Here is a 20,654-nt window from a genome sequence, read left to right on the forward strand (position 1 = left end):
GAAAAATAAAGGAGAGAGAAAACAAGAGTAGGGGATGTTTCAGTACTGGCACCATTAAAGAGAAAGAAAACAAGTATATGGATAGGAAATTACTACATTTCTACCCAGCACATATGCATACACACATGGCCATCTGTTTATATGCACATTCAACACATACCTATACATATGCATCCATATATTTATACATAAATAAAAATCTCCTTATGAACGACAGAAAGTGCAGCTCAGTCCCCCCACCTTTTAGAGCCCTCGTCCAAGCAGTGAAAGCCTGTAAACCATCTGCAAACCTAGATCTCCATAGAAAAGTTTTGTTCTGTTTCTATAGCATTGTGGAACTACCGACCTGTCAGCTTCACCTCTGTGCCTGGGAAGATCATGGAACAGATCCTCCTGGAAGCTATGTTAAAGCACATGGAGGACAGGGAGGTGATTCGAGACAGCCAGCATGGCTTCACCAAGGGCAAGTCTTGCCTGACCAACCTAGTGGCCTTCTGTGATGGAGTGACTACATCAGTGGACATGGGAAGGGCTACAGATGTCGTCTATCTGGACTTTTGTAAGGCCTTTGACACAGCCCCCCCCCAACATCCTTCCATCTAAATTGGAGAGATACAGATTTGATGGATATTCAAGGTATAAGGAATTGGCTGGATGGTCACATCCAGAGGGTAGTGGTCAATGGCTCAATGTCCAGATGGAGATTAGTGACAAGTGGCATCCCACAGGGGTCCGTATTGGGACCGGTACTGTTTAATATCTTCATCAATGACATAGACAATGGGATCCAGTGCACCCTCAGCAAGTTTGCAGATGACACCAAGCTGAGTGGTGTGGTTGACACGACTGAGGGACAGGATGCCATCCAGAGGGACCTGGACAAGCTCAAGAAGTAGGCCCACGTGAACCTTATGAGGTTCAACAAGGCCAAGTGCAAGGTCCTGCACCTGGGTCGGGGCAACCCCCGGTATCAGCACAGGCTGGGGGATGAAGGGATTGAGAGCAGCCCTGCCGAGAAGGACTTGGGGGTACTGGTGGATGAAGAGCTGGACATGAGCCAGCAATGTGCGCTCACAGCCCGGAAGGCCAATCGTATCCTGGGCTGCATCAAAAGAAGCGTGTCCAGCAGGTCGAGGGAGGCGATTCTGCCCCTCTACTCTGCTCTGCTGAGACCCCACCTCGACTACTGCATCTGGCTCTGGAGACATCAGCACAGGAAATACATGGACCTGTTGGAGCGGGTCCAGAAGAGGGTCACAAAAATGATCAGAGGAATGGAACACCTCTGCTATGAGGAAAGACTGTGAGAGAGTTGGGGTTGTTCAGCCTAGAGAAGAGAAGGCTTCGGGGAGACCTTATTGCAGCCTTTCAACATTTAAAGGGGGCTTATAAGAAAGATGGGGACAGAGTTTTTAGTAGGGCCTGTTGCTATAGGACAACAAGTAATGGTTTTAAACTAAGAGAGGGTAGATTCAGACTAGGTATAAGGAAGACATTTTTTACGCTGAGGCTGGTGAAACACTGGCACAGGTTGCCCAGAGAGGTGGTGAATGCCCCATCCCTGGAAACATTCAAGGTCAGGTTGGACGGGGCTCTGAGCGACCTGATCTAGTGGAAGATGTCCCTGCCCACGGCAGGGGGGGGGTTGGACTAGATGACCTTTAAAGGTCCCTTCCAACCCAAACCATTCTAGGATTCTATGATTCATTGTGCACAGTAGGCTCTTGGTCTATGACTCTGAGTGGACTCAGACACTACGATGCAAATTTAATAATCATAATAATCTCAGTCCACATGAGCTTAAATTTGCACAAGAAATTGGTAACCTTTTAACTACATTGGGCTGAGGGCAGAGTTCGTAGCTTCACCTGTATTCAGGAGAGCTCTCACTTGCAAACATTTCACAATCCACTGCAGATACAAAATGAAACTTAGCCCAGACGCACGATCTCACCATTTTGCTTTAAGAACTCTGCTAGATTAAGCAGGAAGATTTTCATGAAATCTCTTAAGAAGATTTTCATGAAGTCAATAGAAACTTTTCATGGAAAGCCTTTCTAGACTACTCACCCCGCAAATTTCTTTTTAGGAGATTCATTCATCTGGATTTATGAGAGTTATGAAAATACATATATGCATGAGGACATGTATTGCTAGCAGAGCAAGCAAATCCATTGTTTAAAGCAGAAAGTAGCCTCATCTTGATAGGAAGCTTGGTTCCTTCCTGGCTTTGTTTGTAATCCCAGCTCAGGGGATGTTTATATATGCTAGAAAGCTGTTTAGATGCAGCAGAGGTGGCTTTAAGCTACTTGCACGGGCCCAAGGCTCTGGTATCGTGACCAAGGTGATACAAGAAGCTAGTTAAAAAATCTTGGCTAGTACAATACACACCCCAGAACTCACAACTGAGCTACCTCCCTTGAGAGGAGATCAGTGACAATCCCCACCCAGTTGCAAAAAGCCTTTTAAATAAGGCCTTCTGGAATGAACATGAGATGGAGAAGTCACAAAAGAAAATCTTGTAAACTAGTAAATACTGTTTTAAGTAACAAGTCAGGTTGGACGTTAGCATAGACCTGCTTTACTGTTCTGTAGAACCACGGTTTGTATTTACACTAGTGATGGAGCAATTTTCCAGCCTAATGGATGTAGCAGATTGTATCACATGCATAGACTAGACCTGAGGAGACCAAACTTCAGACAAGCAGTCTCTCTTGTGTTTCTCTTGCATCATTAGCACTTCAACCAGAGCTATGTCCCACAAACAACGACGCATACCCTTTAAAATTTTGTGTGGCAAGAATGACATAATAATGCAAGCAATCCTTTTAGGAAAGCGATCAACTGCCGGTAAGGACTTTCATTACTGCTTCAGGCAGGTAACTTGGTAATGACCTTCATGACCATTAGTTTGAGCCATCTGTGGTTTGTAACACTTGCAGTTAAATGCACCAAACAATCAGCCAATATAATCAAGCTTCTAATCAGGAAAGTAACCAGGATACCTTGAAATAGACCACAACTACCTGTTACAAATTTTTTTTTTTTTTTTAATTTTTATTACTGTTTTAATCAAACTATGGTGAGGTGCAGTAAAAGAAAGATAGAACCTTTTTAATGCCCTAGGGAGGAAGTTGCTAAAGTGAGGCAAGGTATTAATACATTTATGACTAAATGAGGCCAGCGTTATTTAGTGAATAAAACAGGACACCTCTGTGGTGTTGAGACAGTCAAGGATCCACTGCAAAAAAAGCATGCACTGTGTCACTACTGCCTTACAAGAACTTGTATTTACCACCACCACCCCCAGCTCCCCAGCAGTTAAGTGTTTGAAGAGAGTATCATAGAACCCTGAAAAAAGCGTCACTGATATTTAACTCCTTTCAGAGGAGTTTGCCAGCAGCCTTTCATTCTTTCCGGGTTAAATAGTTGAATCTCTCCCCACCTGGGGCAGAAGGGGATACCACATAAAAGTCACAAAGCACATTTCTGCTCTGATTCACAAGACTGCAACATGCAGATCTTGCTCTGTTCTCAGCATTCCCTTCTTATCACATTCACTCGCAAACCTAAATTTGAATCTGAGGCTAACATATCCAGTCCTCCTAAATGGGTGTAAATGGTGTTTTTGTAGAGACTACCACATCAATCCAGGAAGCTCCTCTAATATTAAATCTGTGGGAATATTTTCAGAATAGCACGCAAGTCCCATCTTCAGTGACGGCCATTACCCATGCAATGGGGAGAAATACAAGTTGGGGGTTTTGCCTGGGGAGAGAGGTCTGTGTCTTGTATTTTGTATTAATGAGGTTTTGGAAACCTGGAAATATCTGAGGGGACTCTATTTTTCTGCCCATTTAAATGAATGATAAAGAGGCACATAGGGAAAATGAAGGCCTCTCCTGACACTTATTAAAAGGGTTGAGCTATTTATGTATCATCAGGGAAACATTCCTTGATTTCACAGAGATGAGCTGGGTAATGGAATTCAGAGCTTTTCAGTTGTAGCCACTAAGTCAACTACAGGTCATTAAAGATAAGAAAGAATTGTCCCGTTGCTCTTTGGCAGTACATGTGAAGCTAGCTTACATCACTAATGCAAATCTCACCATGACCTCATTTTGTATCACCTCTTCAAAAAGAGCCCCAAACTACAGTTTCTAGGATGGTCCTCAGATTTCTACTGCTATTAAAATTCATGAGGAACAACAACCCAAATAAAGCTATACCAGGAAATAGTTTGCTACATGCCAAACCCATCTATAGTAGGGCTCAAGTTAAAGGAGAAAAAGTTATATGACTCAGTCAACTAATTATGTAATTAAAATTTTGTACAGTGCCCTGACATTCTGTTCTATTGTATGACACGTGAAAATTATCCAGCTTGCTATAGCAAGTACATTTTTCAGTAGTACTTGCTGGATTTTCTAGCTATCTGTATCTGATATATAGATACATTTTAGGAGAAATTAGTAAGTCTATTAAAGTTTTAAGCAGTGGCTGCAGCCTCTGTGCAAACATTTCAGGACTCTCTTTCATACCAAGAGTAAAAGGATGGTGGAAGATAGCTACTTTGCCCCTGCTAAGGTGAAAGAGGCAGGGAGAACTAGTCCAGTCTGTGTGGAAGTGAGCATGGTCAGTGTTTTATGCAGGTTAGCCAGAATGTAAAGGCTGGTAGAATCATAACAAACGTGTTCAGCAGAGATCAAGATGTCACTGAGCCTCAAGGGAGGATCAGCTGTACCTGGATAATTTAAAACATATTATCTAAGTTATTCTTACAGTCTTTCAGCAATGAAGATTCTCTACTGGTGTACTTCAGTGCTCCTCTACCCTCCCTAGCATCCTGAGAGGATGCTTATCTATCTCTATTAAGAGCACCCACCCTCAATTTATAGCTTTTGCAGATTTGTGACTCAAGTTCTCCTTGCAGCAACATAACCCCATTACTTACTGTTCTGTCCTCACATGAGTCCCTTCTCTACTGAGACATTTTATATGCGAAGCTCATAATGGCAGCATTCTTGGTCCCTGAGCTAAATTATCCTTTGGCAGATTACTGACCTACAACTTCTTGTCACGCTTTAAAAATGGATATTTGAGGAGAGGGTTAGATTCTGTTGACTTTTAACTGCACTTGAACACAGCTTCCATGCTCTCCACTGAAATTCTTAAACATGTATGGACATGGGACAGAAAAATAGTCAGAGTTGACATTTGCCTTGCTTCTTAGCCCAAAACAACCCATGCAACAAAGTAAGGTTCTAGAAAAGAAATCCTGAAAAATTCAAGATGATAGATCCAATGTTGATTTGTCATCCCTAATGGTTTACTGAAAAAAATGAAACCTAGTTATCTTTTGCCCAATTAACACTTGAGATGTCAATGGCTTCTTCATGGGACAGCTAATAGGGCAGCTTCTGTATTCTTTTGCCTTCCTTTTGCTGAGGAATCCAGAGTTTAACAGGCTGTACACTGTTTTATAACAGAAGTGTAAAGATTTGTACTGCCAAAGTACTTTGAGCTTTGTTAGAGTGACATCCAGTGGCATATAAAGTTTTCTCACTTGTGGCAACATGGCAGCTAAATCTCTATTTGTGTACTACCAGCTTTAAAAACATTTCTTTTCATGATCCTGTAAGTAACTTGGACATTAGAAGGAAATGCATCAGCTGAAGTCTTCAGACTGGGTTGCCTGAAGTAGGATCTGTAAATTGATTTTTAACATAATGACCTGCTAGCATTGAGAAAAGCAGAACACTCCACTTTGTTATGGAATTTGTGGATGCCTGAAACCTCTGAAGAGCATGGATCTAGTACCCAGTTCTGAAAATCCCAGCTTGTTGGTTTCAAAGACTGCTTTAAGATAGTCATCTCACAAAATTCCTAAATGTATGCATTTATGAAATAACTAGATACTGTGCTGGGAATTGCAGAATTAAAACCTGAGAAAACATTATCTTTTCTGGCACAGCTTTTCTAATCCAACTGCTGTGACATAAAAGGCATTAGAACCTCAAAAATAGATCCCTGTAGACATCTCCCCTCCCCCCCCCCCCCAAGTCCTGCAAAAAGGAACCTAACAACAGGGCAAGTCAGGGGGTAGACTTGAAGGAGGGTTCAATGTCACAGGAAAAAATGCTGGTGATTGCAGGCCAAGCTAATATTTATCAGTAGAAGGCAGCCACCATGTTTCGAACAGTAGAGAAAGCCCACCTAAATTAATTCTTTACTGGTCAAAAAAACAGCAGGGAGACACAAAAACAGTTCAAAGGCATCTTTGCCCTTCTCCAAACAGTGCACACAAAAAATATGAAAGGCTCAAATTTGAGGTAGAAGTCACATGCCAGAAAGGGGACATTGGACCAGCTTGGACATGTTTTGCCACTCCAGTAAGAGTTATAGCCTGTACTACTGCCTACTTCTTCTGCATGCTTATGTTTAAGATTTAGTCATTGTTTTGTTTAGCATATATGAACAGACATGCCCAATCTCTCAACCAATTTCAACATTAGATCATAAACATCGTTCTGTACAGCAGGATGGCAGAACCACGCTCTGTCCAGCAAATTTCTTTTTTATTTGAAACAAATTTTGCATTGATATGGAGAATATACTTCCATCTGAGTCCAGACGCTCAGTGTAAACTGGTAGTCCAAAGAATAGCATAAAAAGGACAAAAAGGGAGTATCTGGCTCAGTATGCAAGACTGTCAGAGGTGATCCCATGATCATATTTCATATATTGCCAACTTTTCTGATCTTTGTGACTAACTTCTCCCATTGAGAAGGTATTAAATCACAGAGGAAACTACATCCTTCCTAAGCTTATGTGGGACATTTTCCTCCTAGCTTGGTCTCCAGATGCTTTGAAAACATTTTTGCCAGGCAGCAAGAGAAACCAAAATGAGTCCTATACTTCAAGCAAGGGGCCAGTTTTAAGGTCATGATAGAAAATGAGGTGAAACAAATCCAATTGCACCTTGGCAGCAGCTGGAGACTCAGTCTACCATAGCAGAAGACTGATATATCTGCTGAACTGTATGGTGCTACTGAGAGTGAAGTCACCGAGGATCAAATTCTTAATGCAATTTCTTTTGTAGGGAGGAGAGAAAAAGTGTGCATATGAGGTGAGCCCTAGGCCAAATGCGTGTATGTCAGGCAGGAGGAAAGTTGCGCGTTGAGCATCAACTTTTCCAAGAAAGAAGCCACTGGAGTGGAGAGACAGAGATTGTATCAGAACAACTGGTGAGACAAAACCCTCAAAAGTAACAGCAAAACAGGCCAAGGTATTTCTGTCTTCCTCCCTCCCTCCCCACACTGTTCTTGGTACAATGGAGGGGGTGGGAGGAACGTAGAAAAGGTATTGGGGGCTGATAGAACTAGTCCCCACTGAGTTGAGGTCTCAGCGCTGACAGTTTTACAGAAGTTAAGTCCTAGAGTGCAGTGTTTCCTTTCTCCTGGTAAACATGGCTAACACAGGAGAGGAACTGGAAAGAGTTCTTTAAAAGACAAAAAAAGTTATGCTTATTAACATGTTACCAAACAAATTGGTTTCAATGAATAAGCTCATTCCTGATAGTTGCTCGGTTAATTTACTATTCCTGATTTACTCACAAGTGTTCACATCTTGTTCTTCTTGGCATGCATTTTATTCATAACATTTGATACATAACATTACCCATGTGATGGGAGATCAGTTGCAAACAGGCTCTAGCTGTAGACCAATATCTTAATTCTTACCAAAAAATCATAAATCCAATGCAAGCCAAGCTTTTGCGCTAGAATGCTAATGGGCAGACCCCTACACTACCACCAACTTAGTAGAAAACACCCTGGCTTTCAGCACATTCAGAAGCTGCATCATGCCTTCAGCATGCAGGCCTGGGAAAAAAAAGTCTCTCTCTATGAATTGAAAGAGGCTTTGGTATCTCCTAGGTAAAGTACTGCACAGCACGCAGCGGTTTCACAATAGTTAAGTTTCCTCTGCAAATTTTCTTACTACAGCAGGAAAAGCACTACTGTGGATACCAGCATCACACAAGGGACCTGGAGCAGAAATGGGGACTTAATTTAGTTGTCGCTGTATTTTGCATCACATACACAAAAGTATAGACATATTAGAGCCTTTTCTCATATGATTACAAGAACATAAACCTCTCCCCTTCTTTATATGTACTTGCATGTATACAACCAATCCAGTCAATTTACAAGCGACAGCAGAATTTATGTTCAACCTCCATCCATCTGAAGTAATGCTGTGTTGTATAAGCAGAAAGAAATTATTTCTGGTAAAACAGGCACAGGATAATGTCACACAGCTACTGCTTTATACACTCTCCTTTGTCTCTTGCTTTTCTTCAAGTTTAATGGTGCTAGAGATTCGAATGTACAACATAAACATAGCTTAACATACAAGACAAAATTTGCTTTAAAAGACAAAATTGCTGAAGCAATTTTAAACATTTTCAGAAGCAAATGTTGCTCAGACAGACAAATCTAGTTTTGACATGCGTCCCCAAAATAACCATGTCAGACTCCGAATTTACATCTACATAAAGAAGGTTAATGAACCAGGCAAATTGTACCGCACGGGAAACAAATGCCAAATATTGCTCTTAGCTTTTTCTTGTGAGTCAGTGGCTGCTGTGGGAATAAGGGTACTAAAATAAATAGTACTACATACTTAGTGCAGTTGGAACATTCCAAAATGCCATGAAGCTGTCAGTCTGCATGTCAGAATCAATGTGCAAGCTTGTCAGGAGAAAGGCAGGGTAAATTTGGAGCTTTAAATAGTCACCATCTTTTACAGTTGTTTATTAGCAGTAATGGAAGGAAGGCCTCCTTATGATTGCAAATCAAGCTCTTTATTCAGAACTGCACTGTAATTACCTTTTCATGTGAAATTTGTAAGGAATACATATTTATTTATGTCTGAAAGAAAAATCCTAGTTAGAGGTGACAAAACAATTCAGATTATTTGAAGATGCTCAGGGCTCCAATCCCAGATTAAACTTGGAAGCATTAACAAGATTTGGGGGAAGGGGGGTAGGGATTGAGAAAGCAGAACCGCTTTAACTGATACTGGCAGAAACTTACGTTCAGCAATGCAGCTGCTCTGAAGAATCGCAGAATCCCTAGGGCAAACCCCAAGGATCCAAGCTCAGTTTTTAATCAGCCATTTCAAAGAACTCTTATAAATTAGAGGTGAAGGACCTTGATAGACCACCAAAGGTCCAGTTGCACAGCTGCTTTAACGAGAAACCTCCCAGTAACTTCTGTGGTCTCTCAGTTGAAGCCTCAATGTGAATTGTTCTTTGCTTGACCTTTTTTTTTTTAGCAACATCCTGCCCAATCTCAGGTGGCTTTTTGCCTCAGACAGCTGCTTTTCAGGTCTATTCACAAAGAATATGTAGACATATTGAAGGCTTTGCTTTATATGCATACCACGACAACAATTAAATACATATCTGCACCTTGTTCCAATTTTCCTTTGCCTGCTGCTTATCAAGAACATCTCATCACCTCACATCTGTATACAAAACTGTGTCTACAGGTACTAATTATATCCTCTTCTAATTTAATAGGAGGTGGGAGGTTTACTTCAACTGTTAATTCTCTGATTCCCAGACACTCAATGAAGCATCTAGGAACCACAATCATGGTTGAGGATTGGCTGACAGTGGGGACATTTTAGTTGTGTGCATGGAAGACTATGTTCTGAGATGTTCTTCAGAAATATTTGACAGGATTCAGACAGAGCAAGAATAATGAGGACTAAAAAAAGTCAAATTTGATGTTGACTTTCAAGGTTCAAGTAACTGGACCTGAGCAACAGAGCCATACATCTAATTTATGTGAAAGAGTGACCTTGGAATGAAACTGGTTTTACTGGGTGAACTGGCTGTTTGGGTCGGGGTTTTTTTGTGGGTTTTTTTGTTGTTGTTGGCTTTGTTTGTTTTTAAACGAGACATGGTTCCTCTCAGATCCACTGATTCATAAGTTTTCTAGAAGTCTTCCCAAAGGTCTGAAGCAACTCTAACTTATTTTATTACATTTAAGAATATAACAACTTGAAGAAAATACAAATTAAATGAGTGACCACATTAAAATGCAGCTAGAAATATTTTTAACAGTGCTAGATGCAGGACAAGAAGATAGTTGCCTTCCACCGTGGTTGATAGAGCCTAAAATTCACTTGTTACAACTACTAACAAAGCCGTGGTCCTGCAATATCAGTGAACTGCTGTAGACATCAACATCCACGAGTATCTATGGATACAGGCAATCCTGAACTCAGAAATTGCTTTGGGGTAAAACTACATACATGTAGGATGCAATAAATCCCATCTATTTTACATTCAGTACAAATACGAGAATTTTGGAGGACTACAAACAATTATGTTGTCTCTACACATAGCGTTTTTGACTATTTGACAGCAGAGGTTTTGGGGAAGTGGAAAAAATATCTCTGCAGCAGCTAACACTGGTTAACATTTCCAGTTGACACCTGTGTTTTAGGTATGCACACATGTACAAGCTAGCGATCTCTGGTAGCATTCTTTGGAAAGATGCCTTCAGCGAAGGCCACCAAGGAAGTACTGAATAGCTTATCACTCTCACAATGTGGCTGCGGAACCTACTTCCACAGCTTAGTGCAATGTGTATCATACCACAAATATTTGCAAATACAACGTGGCTTGAGAAGATAGAGTTAATTATGAGAACTACTCATCAAAACTCAGATGAGGTTTAGTTGTGTTATGATCTAGACTATCTCTCAGACACAGATAAGAGCATAAACGCTTAAGAGTGATCACATGGGTAATATTTCCTCATATATTTTCAAAAAGCCACGTCACTGCCTTTCACTGCCTATTTCCTGGTAAGTTGATTCCTTGCTTGATATTTGTCTGTTCAATGCGAAGTACAAGACCCTTATTTTCTTTGTCTTCTCTATTTCACATGGAAATTACAGTTTAATTCTGCTGCAAAGAAAATGGCATGAAAGATTTTTTTTGAGAACACTACAACAACTGTTTAAGATAATAATCTGGATATGGTAGTAATGTCTCTCAATCATTGAGGAAAAAAAAAAAAATATTACTGTGCACATCTACCTTCTCTTTTCCACAGGATGTGGTGTGGGTTGTTATTTTTCCTTATACCACACATTATTTCCCATTATTTTAAACTTTTATACCATTGCAGTCTCACTGAAAACTCTAACACCACGATGGCAGCTTCAGCATGAACCTTTGGGGATATTTAATAAAAAAGAAATTTCCTTATAGCTTCTCTGTAAAGACTATAAATGCAATCTTCGCACGATGGTAGGGTCTAAGGAAACCTCTCTTGACTCCATGTCCCCCGGTCCAGTTGCTGAGCTATGGGGACAAACTGATTTTATGTTGGCATATGCTGCCACCTAATGATACGGAAACCAAGTCTTTTGATGAAAAGAATCAGAATGCATCAAAAAAAGTGCAGCTGCAGAAAGGACTTGCAAATCTAATTACCTGAAACGGTGCATGTGAAGTACATGTAAAGAACTAGGAAAAGCTGATGACAGAATTGACCTCTACTTGCCCGCTGCAAACAGCGGGTATGCAGATGGATTTTATATACAAACCCCTAGGTTCATCAGGTTTAGACCGATTCTAACCAAAAGGTGTCCCCACTGCACCACGGAAATGCTTTTAAAAGGTATCTTTCTGGAGCACCCAGCAGCCAAGGAGGCTGCCGTTACCCGAAACCTACACTCTCCACCCCCACCGAGAAAGGAAACCTTTCCCAGGGGACTCCTCTACATCATTGCACAGCACAGTGGAGAGGCTGCAAACAGCATAAGCTATTTTCCCCGATTTCAGTTCTGAAATGAAAGTTTCAGCTAGGGGAAATCAAATTTTTAAGTCAGAGATTTCATTCTTTATTTCCCCTCTTAATAGGAAGAAGCAATCTCTCTGTTTCAGCTAATGGCATGTAAATGACAAATGGTAGCTGCTGCAAGAAAGCAGCATTCCAGTGTGCAAAAAGCACTGGCTTCACTGAGTTTAAGTATTCCTCAGACACTTCTATTAGTCCATGAACTTACCACAGTAGCTTTTATTTAGTAACCAGATGCACTAGCAAGTTTACTGCCCTCAATGCTGTATCTTCACTCCATCCTACCCGCATATTATTTCCCAAAACAGAACTAACGGTTTCCAATACAGAACTGTCTATTATAGCATTGGATATTTTCATCCAAAACCCCAAAACTCTACAGAAGTACAGGTAAATTAAACTCCTTCAGCTGAATAGATAACAGCTTGTGTTTACCCTACCTTGATATACCAACTCAAAGGACGTCTAAGCCCATACAGGCCAGCAACGTACAATAGGACTACATCAGACTAGGTGTTACAGTTCCCAACATGAACATATAAGGCTTTGAGAACATTGGCTGAAAAAATCCTTTAACTCCAAAGAATTTTAAGCCATCTTACTTGAATGATCTAAGTAATTAGGATTTTTTTAACTAGCAACAGCACTGTAATACATGGAGCAGGCTTACAACTTAAACTCTGCATGGGTGGGCTGGATAATACAGGAACTTACAGAGGTTGAGTTTGGCAAGGGTGGGAATAATTGAGGAACAACCTGCACATTTTGTTAGTCCAAATCCTGCAACAATTTTGCCAGTTCAGGTCATGGCACACAAAGGCCTCCAATACAATCCAGGAATCCATGGAAAACTAGAAGTCACAATGCCAGAAAACTAATTGTGATGAAACTCTGTCATCTACCCTGCACTCCACAATCCCTACCTGTTGTGTCCTTGAGGAAGGCAAGATGACAGTCACTGCATTCATGGTATCAGCTCCAACAGACAAAAGCTGCATGATAACCAATAACAACCCTCTCCCATCCCCCCCAAAGATAGTATCTTCCTACCATCTCATATCATTTCCTTTCCTTCCCCAGTCATGGTTGCCATGTGCTGTTAATTACTTTTAATTAATCCAATCAGCTAATAGCCTCCAACACCACCACTTCCTCCTCCTCCTACTGAGAAGCAGAGATTGTATTCTGAATTGCATTGAAGAGCAAGCACAGATGTATAGAAAGGGAAGGAGAAAAGCAGTAGCTACAGAAGCAGTAGGCCCTAAAACTTGGGGAGGAGAAGGAGAAGCCTATGCCACAAGAGCCCAACAAGTTTTCCGTGAAGTCTGAGGCAAAAACTTGGCAAACAAGCAGAGACTTTTAAACATAACCTGGGCTAGTATTCTGGAAAGAATCTCTAAAAATAAGCAGTAAAAGTTAAAAGCTGATTTAAATGTCACTTGTAATACATCATGCTTTCATTCCTGCAGGCAATGCAAAGAGATTAGTTGTCCTTTGCTTGTCTTAACAGCCTGTTCTTCTCTTGATTCCTGCTTACTGACCTGGTACTGCATTATTTGGCTTGTAATTTTTGCCTGCATTTCAACACAGACAACAAAACTAATTTCACTGGAAAAGGAAAAAAAACAAAAAAACCCACCAAAACCAAGCAACCTGAAAAAGCCCAAAATAATTCCTGGGCATGTTTTTGTTGAAGTTTATACATTCGTTCTTCCAAATTAATTTGGGAGCAAGCTGAGTAGGGCTTGATTAGAAAGAACCACAGTGTTTTGGCATGCCTACTTAAATAGAGCTCAAAGCAAGGTGGTGCTCTGCAGCACCACTACTCATGCAGCTGAGCTTGCTCCTGCTGACGAGCCCAGTTGTGCTGATTCACAGATGGAAGGATGTAAACACAAAAACAACCCTGACATCTCCTGTCACATATGAATAAACCACATAATACCTTTTCCAAATGCATAAGGCTTGTGAGGGCACAAGTGGTACGATGTCTTGACTGTGTCCTTTTACCATGCTTTGTGTTGTCTTGATCCGTTCTACCTCTCGCTTGTGCATGTGCCAGGGATTCCTGACGCCAGTGCTGATCAGAGCACAGCTAAATTCCACGTCACTGGCTGCAGCCAAACTTAGAATTGGTGTCTGCCTGAATAGCTGTAGTTTGCTCTTTGAGCACGGCATGCCTTAATCGCAGGCAGTTTTTAGCCCTTTGGGAAGAGGAGAGGAATGATTAATCTGTTTATAGTATGATATGTAAGTGGGTGTTTTCATTTAAATGACAAGAGATCAGCCAGAGTTCTCAGTGTTTCTGTAAATGTTACAATAACATTTAAGAAAAGCTGCTGTGCCTCTTAACGTAATGCCGTAGTAAGTGCTGGGAATGGATAGTGGAGTTGGCTGACTGACTCTATTAATAAACAGCAAGCTGGTAGGAACAGAAAGCATACCCCGATATTTTCTCACTAACCATTTATAGCAAGGAATTCTTGACTACCTTTATGCTTCTCTTCTTGTTTAACTGGAATACCACAGTAGCAAGGACTCTCTCATTTTAAAAGCCATGGACCTCATCACGATGTAGGACCCTCTCCATCAGCTGGCAGCATGATCTCGTGAGAAACAGGGGCCTGGCTGCGGCGTCCAGCATGCATTATAATAGCACTAGAAACAATTGCTGGCAAGACATTTCTCGGAACATGCAAGGAGTTTTGTTCCTTTCACTTATGACAATGTGTGATACTTGGGCTTCTGATTTGGCAGTAGCAACAATATAGCTCAAGGCTATTCTGTTTGCAGGATGGACAAGTACAGGTGATGATCAAGGCAACTGAGGAGAGCAGATGCAGAAAACTAGCTTGAAAGCCCAAGAGCAGGCTTCGCAATCAATGCGAGCATGGCCAGCCAACAAGGAGGTGGCTGTGACTGGAATTCAGAACGACTTGAGGGAGTGCAGGATGCGGCTGAGGTTGGTTGCAGCTCTCAGAGAACAAAGGTTAAAAAAGATGAAGGAGCTGATCCTTTTAAAATTAAAGTATGTAAGAAAAGGGGTGTGCAACTCTTCCTTCAAATTCTCACTTCAAATCAGCACCCAAATCTTGGTCACTTTTGCTGTATTACATTGTAATGAATAGTTTGTATTTTAAGAGTAGCTTTAGAAAGAAGAGCTGGAAACTGTCTTGCACTGTTAGCACTCACCCCTTCGTGTTCATACAATCTGGGGAGTCTGAGCAGTTGTGCATTGTGCCTTCTCAAGCTTTTCAGCCTTCTCCAAACCTTTTTTAAGAGAATCCCAGCCAATTTTCTCCTTTTTATGTCTGTGTGAATTTTCACACCTTCTTCCAGCCAAATGTGCAAGTATATAACCCACCAGGACATTTTTGATCTAGTCAGAAATTGGTGGTTTTAGAAGTCTTCACTAGACTTGCTGCTGCTGCACTGTGGATGACCAGGTTCAGGTATTCCTCTGAATGGGGAGTCATCAACATCTGAGGCCAAATTTCCTGATATGTTCAGATTTACTCAATACTTACTTGCAAGATGGGGCCAAGAACCTTGTAATGCTGCCTGGCTGGATCCTAGGTCTGCCATGGGCTGCTGCTCCAGGTACAAGGATACACATCCTTCCTGTGGCATCTTTGCTGCTGGGTAGAGTAGTTGGTACAGTCAGAGAGGAATTGAAAGGCTTTGTCAAAATCCATAGCACATTTTCCTTATTATAGCCATGCTTCATTAATCAAGATGAGAAACAGCCTTTAAGAAGAGAGCTTCATTTCCTCTGTGGCAGGCTACTGTATAATAGGGTGCCTCAGGGTAGAGTATCAGAATTTTTCATCAGTGTGTCATGTACTAAAGCAAGCATTGTTCCCTGTACATGGGCCAGTGGTGTAAGGAAGAAGAGTACAAAAGCATAAAATCATAGTACAAGAGATGATCAAAGGGACAGCATTGGCCTGTGACTGAGGCCACGGTTAGAAGGTTATTTTAATCCAGCATAACGTATCTAGCAGCTGGAAGATGTAATTCACCTTCCTGTGGTGTCTCCCTTCAGCACTAGCATTTGTATGGCCAGGCAGTAAGCTGGAGTTACCGGGAGCTAACCGTATGCTTTTGTTGGGTGAAGTTTCAGCCAGACGGGTTCCTGAGGCGGCTCTCCTGACACGGCCAGCGGCACAAAGCAGGCCACAGCAAAACACAGCCAGAAGTGGGGAGGGACGGGAGCGGGGGGAGGAAAGTGGCGGCAGGTCTGCGCTTTTCCGTGGCAACATGGATTTATATTAAATAACAGTGACATTCAGTTGCGAGATCAGGAAACTTCAGTTTGTTTCAGCCACAGATTTACTGGATGAGCTCGAAGAAGTTGCTAAATCTTCTCTTGTTTCTAAGTTCCCCATTTAAAATCAAGGGACATATGTCTGCCCTAACAGGGTAGTTGTGATTATTTAGTTAGGTGAGGGTCATATAAAATACATTGATATAAACTAAAATACACAGAATGGGTTTTGCCCATTTCCTTTAATTTTTGAAAACAAGTAAATAGACGAAATCTTGTGCCCTTCAAAACCAAACAGGATCTTTCTTTGTGTAAAATGTTACATAAACCTTAGTGGGTGCTCATTTTTATTGTATTATTTTTAATAATACTGCTGATATTTCAGAAAAGGGCAATATTGTTTCTACCGCATAAAAAAATCATCACAATATAGTTGTTTTTTGCATTTTCCCCTTCATATTGTTTCAAAAAAAGAAAACCAAAACAAAACACAAATACTATTAGGAAATTCACCCTCCCACATCCCTCCCCACAAAAGAAAAATATTTTTTTAAAAATCAGTACAGTGTTAAACAAGTCAGATATTAAACGCACACATTTACAAGCACAGCACATTAGTAACACTGCATAATACTTTAGACCATGCCAAACCCTATGTATGTGTATAAAGCTACGGGTGAAGTGGTTCATAGCAGCAGAATAGGAAGCATGTTCCATACAAAGTACATAGTTCCTGTGGAGATATTTGGATGAGTACAACAGTTCAAAGTACACTGACAAGCTAAAACGCACAAGTCAATTTTTTCTGCTACAGCAGTGTGTGTTAGGATTCAAAGGGCAATCTTGACTTGTCTGGGATTTTCATTTTGTGTCTAACTGATGGCCAGTTGAGTGGTGTGGGTTCCACCTCTTGGCACACTTCACTGTAAACATTCATGAGGAGTCCTGATTGCTGAAGATAACTTCACTGAAATCAAGGCCAAGTGTAACCTAACAGTGCATCTACATTTGCACATCCTTCACTGATAAGAAAATGTGTTGACGTTTACTCTGGGAGGGAACATAATCCATCCCAAGGCCCGTATGTGGCTTTGGGGCCTTAGTTCTGGTGGATGGAGAGAAAGACCAGAAAGGGACACTGGATTAGAAATATTTATGACTCATGAGCACTTCCAAAAATGTTAAGGTTTTGGAGTGGGCATTTTTTCGATGTCAATAGGCAGCTTTCAGTGGCTTCGTTGTATTTTCTGTAGTTATATAACTCAATCTGTGGTTTCAATTCTGGGAGCATTTCTCTTCCAGAAGTATCATTTTCCAATGGGACTGTGGTTTTCCTTGGTAACCTCCAGTTCTGGATGCCAAGCTGAAGACTCCCTCTGAGGGAGGCCAGCATTCAAAAGATGATGGTTCTGTACCTTCGTAAAGGCAGGCTCCTTCAAAATGTCCTTTCCTAAGCACCTAACGATGGAGACATGCAAAGGCAAGCAGGACTTAAAATATTTGAAGTAGAATTGTGGTAGAGAAATTCTCTCTTAGGCTTCCACCTTACCACACGAAAAATACAAATAAGATGAAGGAAAATTAAACAGATCTATTAGATTTAATGATGTGACTTGAGACAAAGTGATTCTATGAAAATGCTTTTTTAAGAGGTAACCATAAAATCTCAAAGAAATGCTGACTACGTGTACAGTTCTATGTCATATTAAGATATACTTAGTGACTTCTAGTGAAATGTTTTCCTCCGCAGAAGGCCAGCAGCCACTTGTGTTTCTAATAACTCCAGATGCTGGCATCTGAGCTTTGGTGATTTTGAATTGCAGAGAAGACAGCAGATTTTATGACGTTTCTTCTGAGCTGTCTTAGGCTGTTGTTTGTCTCTCCCCATCAAATACTGTGCAGTGTACTACAGTATTCCTCCACAGGCTTCTCATACCACCATTAAACAAAAAAAACAGGACAAGAAAAAAAAGCAATTGTCCAGAACAAATAATAGGGTTTGGAATATTGGCAGAAGAAAAAAAAACAGAAAACCAAGAGCTACTCTAGAGATTTTGATACTGGGACTAGCATTTGCATACCTCATGGTAACAACCATCCATCAGCTGGATTCACATACAAAATCTGTTTTAAATCAGAGGGAGTCAGTTCATACAACTGATAGAATAAAAAGGCCTGATACCACAAACCCAGTACTGCTCCTTTTGCAAAACAGAGCAGTCACAACATCCCTGTCTTAATTCCTTCATCTGCACCATATATAAATTACCTCCTGGAACTCTTGTAGAGATTAATCTCCCCAGGGAAGTGGTGGATTCCCCAACATCGGACACTTAAGATTTGGCTGGACAGGGTGCTGGGCCATCTTGTCTAGACTGTGCTTTTGCCAAGAGGCGTTGGACCAGATGATCCTTGAGGTCCCTTCCAACCTGGTGGTCTATGATTCTATGATTAAGGACCAATTACTCTAGCCTTCCACCAAATAAACTCCTATTCTGACTTCAGTGCAACCCTTGATACCATTCAGGGTAGAGCAATCAGGGCCTAATCTGAGAGTATCTAGAAAGTACCCTGAAGATGAGAAAAGCTATATAGTGCTACACATTGTCATTACAGGATCCTTGATTTCTTTTGAGAGGAATGAATAGATGTACAGACAGACAGACTGCCAAACAGATAAAGAGACAGACAGAGAGGCCAAGGTATGCAGAGCTCTAAACCTGCTCTTTTTTTCCTCAGAACTTCTCCACATATATAAAGGAACCTTGATCTCCTGTTGTACAAGCATAGACAAACACATTTCACTTCAGGGGATGGGAAGTGTCAACCAAATTGAAATACTGGCTACCCAGACACTAAAGAAAATGAAAAAGCTTTAGAGGTCTCCTGAAGCAGTACACATCATCTTGGAGACCATTAACTTACAAGAGCAGCAAAATTCATAGCTCGTAAGAAATATTCTTTATCCAACCTCCAGAAAAACAGTAGCCCAGAAGCGGGCCCATTCCACCATTTTTAGACCTGTTGAAGCAAATGGAGGGTGGAGGGAAGGCGGTAAGAGCAGCTGAGGTGGTGCTTCCTGTCGGCTTCACAAAACTTGCCCTGAAAGAAGAGCTTTGTTCGGTGCAAAACTCAGTCTTGCAGCTGCCCTGGCCTAGGGAAAGGCTGAACCGCACACAGGCTGGTGCAAAAGCCACTGGCCCCAGTTGGAAAGGCGCGCTCTGATTTCAATGGACTTTGGATACAGCCCGCATTTAGAGTAATATGCACCGGCAGTTACAAGTCATCCCCCCATCCCCTCACAATTTCTTCTAATATAAACAAAAGGACATTCTGGTCCCCTTTATATACATACATTAAAAGCTGAAATGGTCTGAAATGCTTACAGATTAGAATGCATATATCTATACAACATTACACCTGCCAGAAATCAAAGTAGAAAAGTTTTACAGCACATTATACAGGTCCCTCTAACTTCTAAAAAAACATTTACTGAAATCACCATATTACAAGAAGTCATCACTAACATACCATATAATACTATTCCTTTGTCTTTTACATAATCATTACTTATATAGTAATTTAAAAAAAATCACTTTTAAACAAGTATACAATTTTCACTTTAAAATTAACTGGTTAATAAAATTTTGTGCAAAACAAGCCAGCCTCTATAATTAAGTGAATTTATTTATTTATTTATACAAAAAAAAAAAGATAGTTCTTTCAGAAATGTGTCTCCTTTTCTGTAATGGTTGAAATGGTGCCATCTCCTTTCAGTTTGGCATCGCAGTCATTTATTGCTGCAATGTAGGCTCCTCCTCCGAGTTTCCCTCTCATTTTCAGATCTGAGCTAGGTGTAAGCAACTTCCTGAATTTCTAGAAAATTTGAGAAAATGGAAATCATTATCTTTTTCTTGGTCACAGACACACATTTCTTAAACAGATTGACTACAAAACCTCTTCTCTTGCATGCCTGCTTTTCATTTCCCTGTTATAGATACATCCGTAAGACTGCATGCCACACAGTTCTTTACAAATCACACCAGACCAAAGGCTAGAGAATGAAGGCCAGGACAAAGTCAAAGTGAATTTTCATGCTGATTTAGAGTAACATTCCCTTCCATGGAGAAATTCAGCACAATGCTCCGGGTAAGGCCTGTTATATGGGTACATTTTGTTTCTCATGGTATAGTCAAAGGATATATACTGAAAAAAAATAAATAAACAAGAGACTGCCAAAGTGTATTAAGCTACCATAAAGAACAAAAGAAAAATATATGTGTTCAGCTGAGAACTTTCTCTTTCATAGCAGTAACATCAGTAGCAACGTTGCTGCTTACAGCTTGGAGAACAGAGATGTTGCAGGAAGTTGGCTTCCTGAGAAGCTCCCAACTGTAATTAAAAAACCCCTCTCATCGTTCGTGTACGGAAAAGATAATGACCTGTCTGCAGTGCTTCAGCCTACAAGGCAATGCAAAACCAGATTCTATAAACAAAGCCTA

At 40.9% G+C, this 20,654-nt stretch overlaps 1 protein-coding gene across 4 annotated transcripts in view; it reads right to left on the bottom strand.

Annotated features, from left to right (window-relative positions):
* Positions 1-17,405: 17,405 nt before the first annotated feature.
* Positions 17,406-20,654, bottom strand: part of SLC6A11 (solute carrier family 6 member 11) — a 116,224-nt gene continuing 112,975 nt past the window's right edge. For all 4 annotated transcript variants that reach the window (XM_076346006.1, XM_076346003.1, XM_076346004.1 and 1 more), the window contains exon 15: positions 17,406-20,028. In XM_076346006.1, coding sequence (XP_076202121.1) covers positions 19,876-20,028 — 153 coding nt within the window. In that variant the 3' untranslated portion in view covers positions 17,406-19,875. The remainder of the gene's footprint in view (positions 20,029-20,654) is intronic.

This window comes from Aptenodytes patagonicus, chromosome 8 (genome assembly GCF_965638725.1).
Source record: "Aptenodytes patagonicus chromosome 8, bAptPat1.pri.cur, whole genome shotgun sequence".
NCBI classification, from domain to species: domain Eukaryota; kingdom Metazoa; phylum Chordata; class Aves; order Sphenisciformes; family Spheniscidae; genus Aptenodytes; species Aptenodytes patagonicus.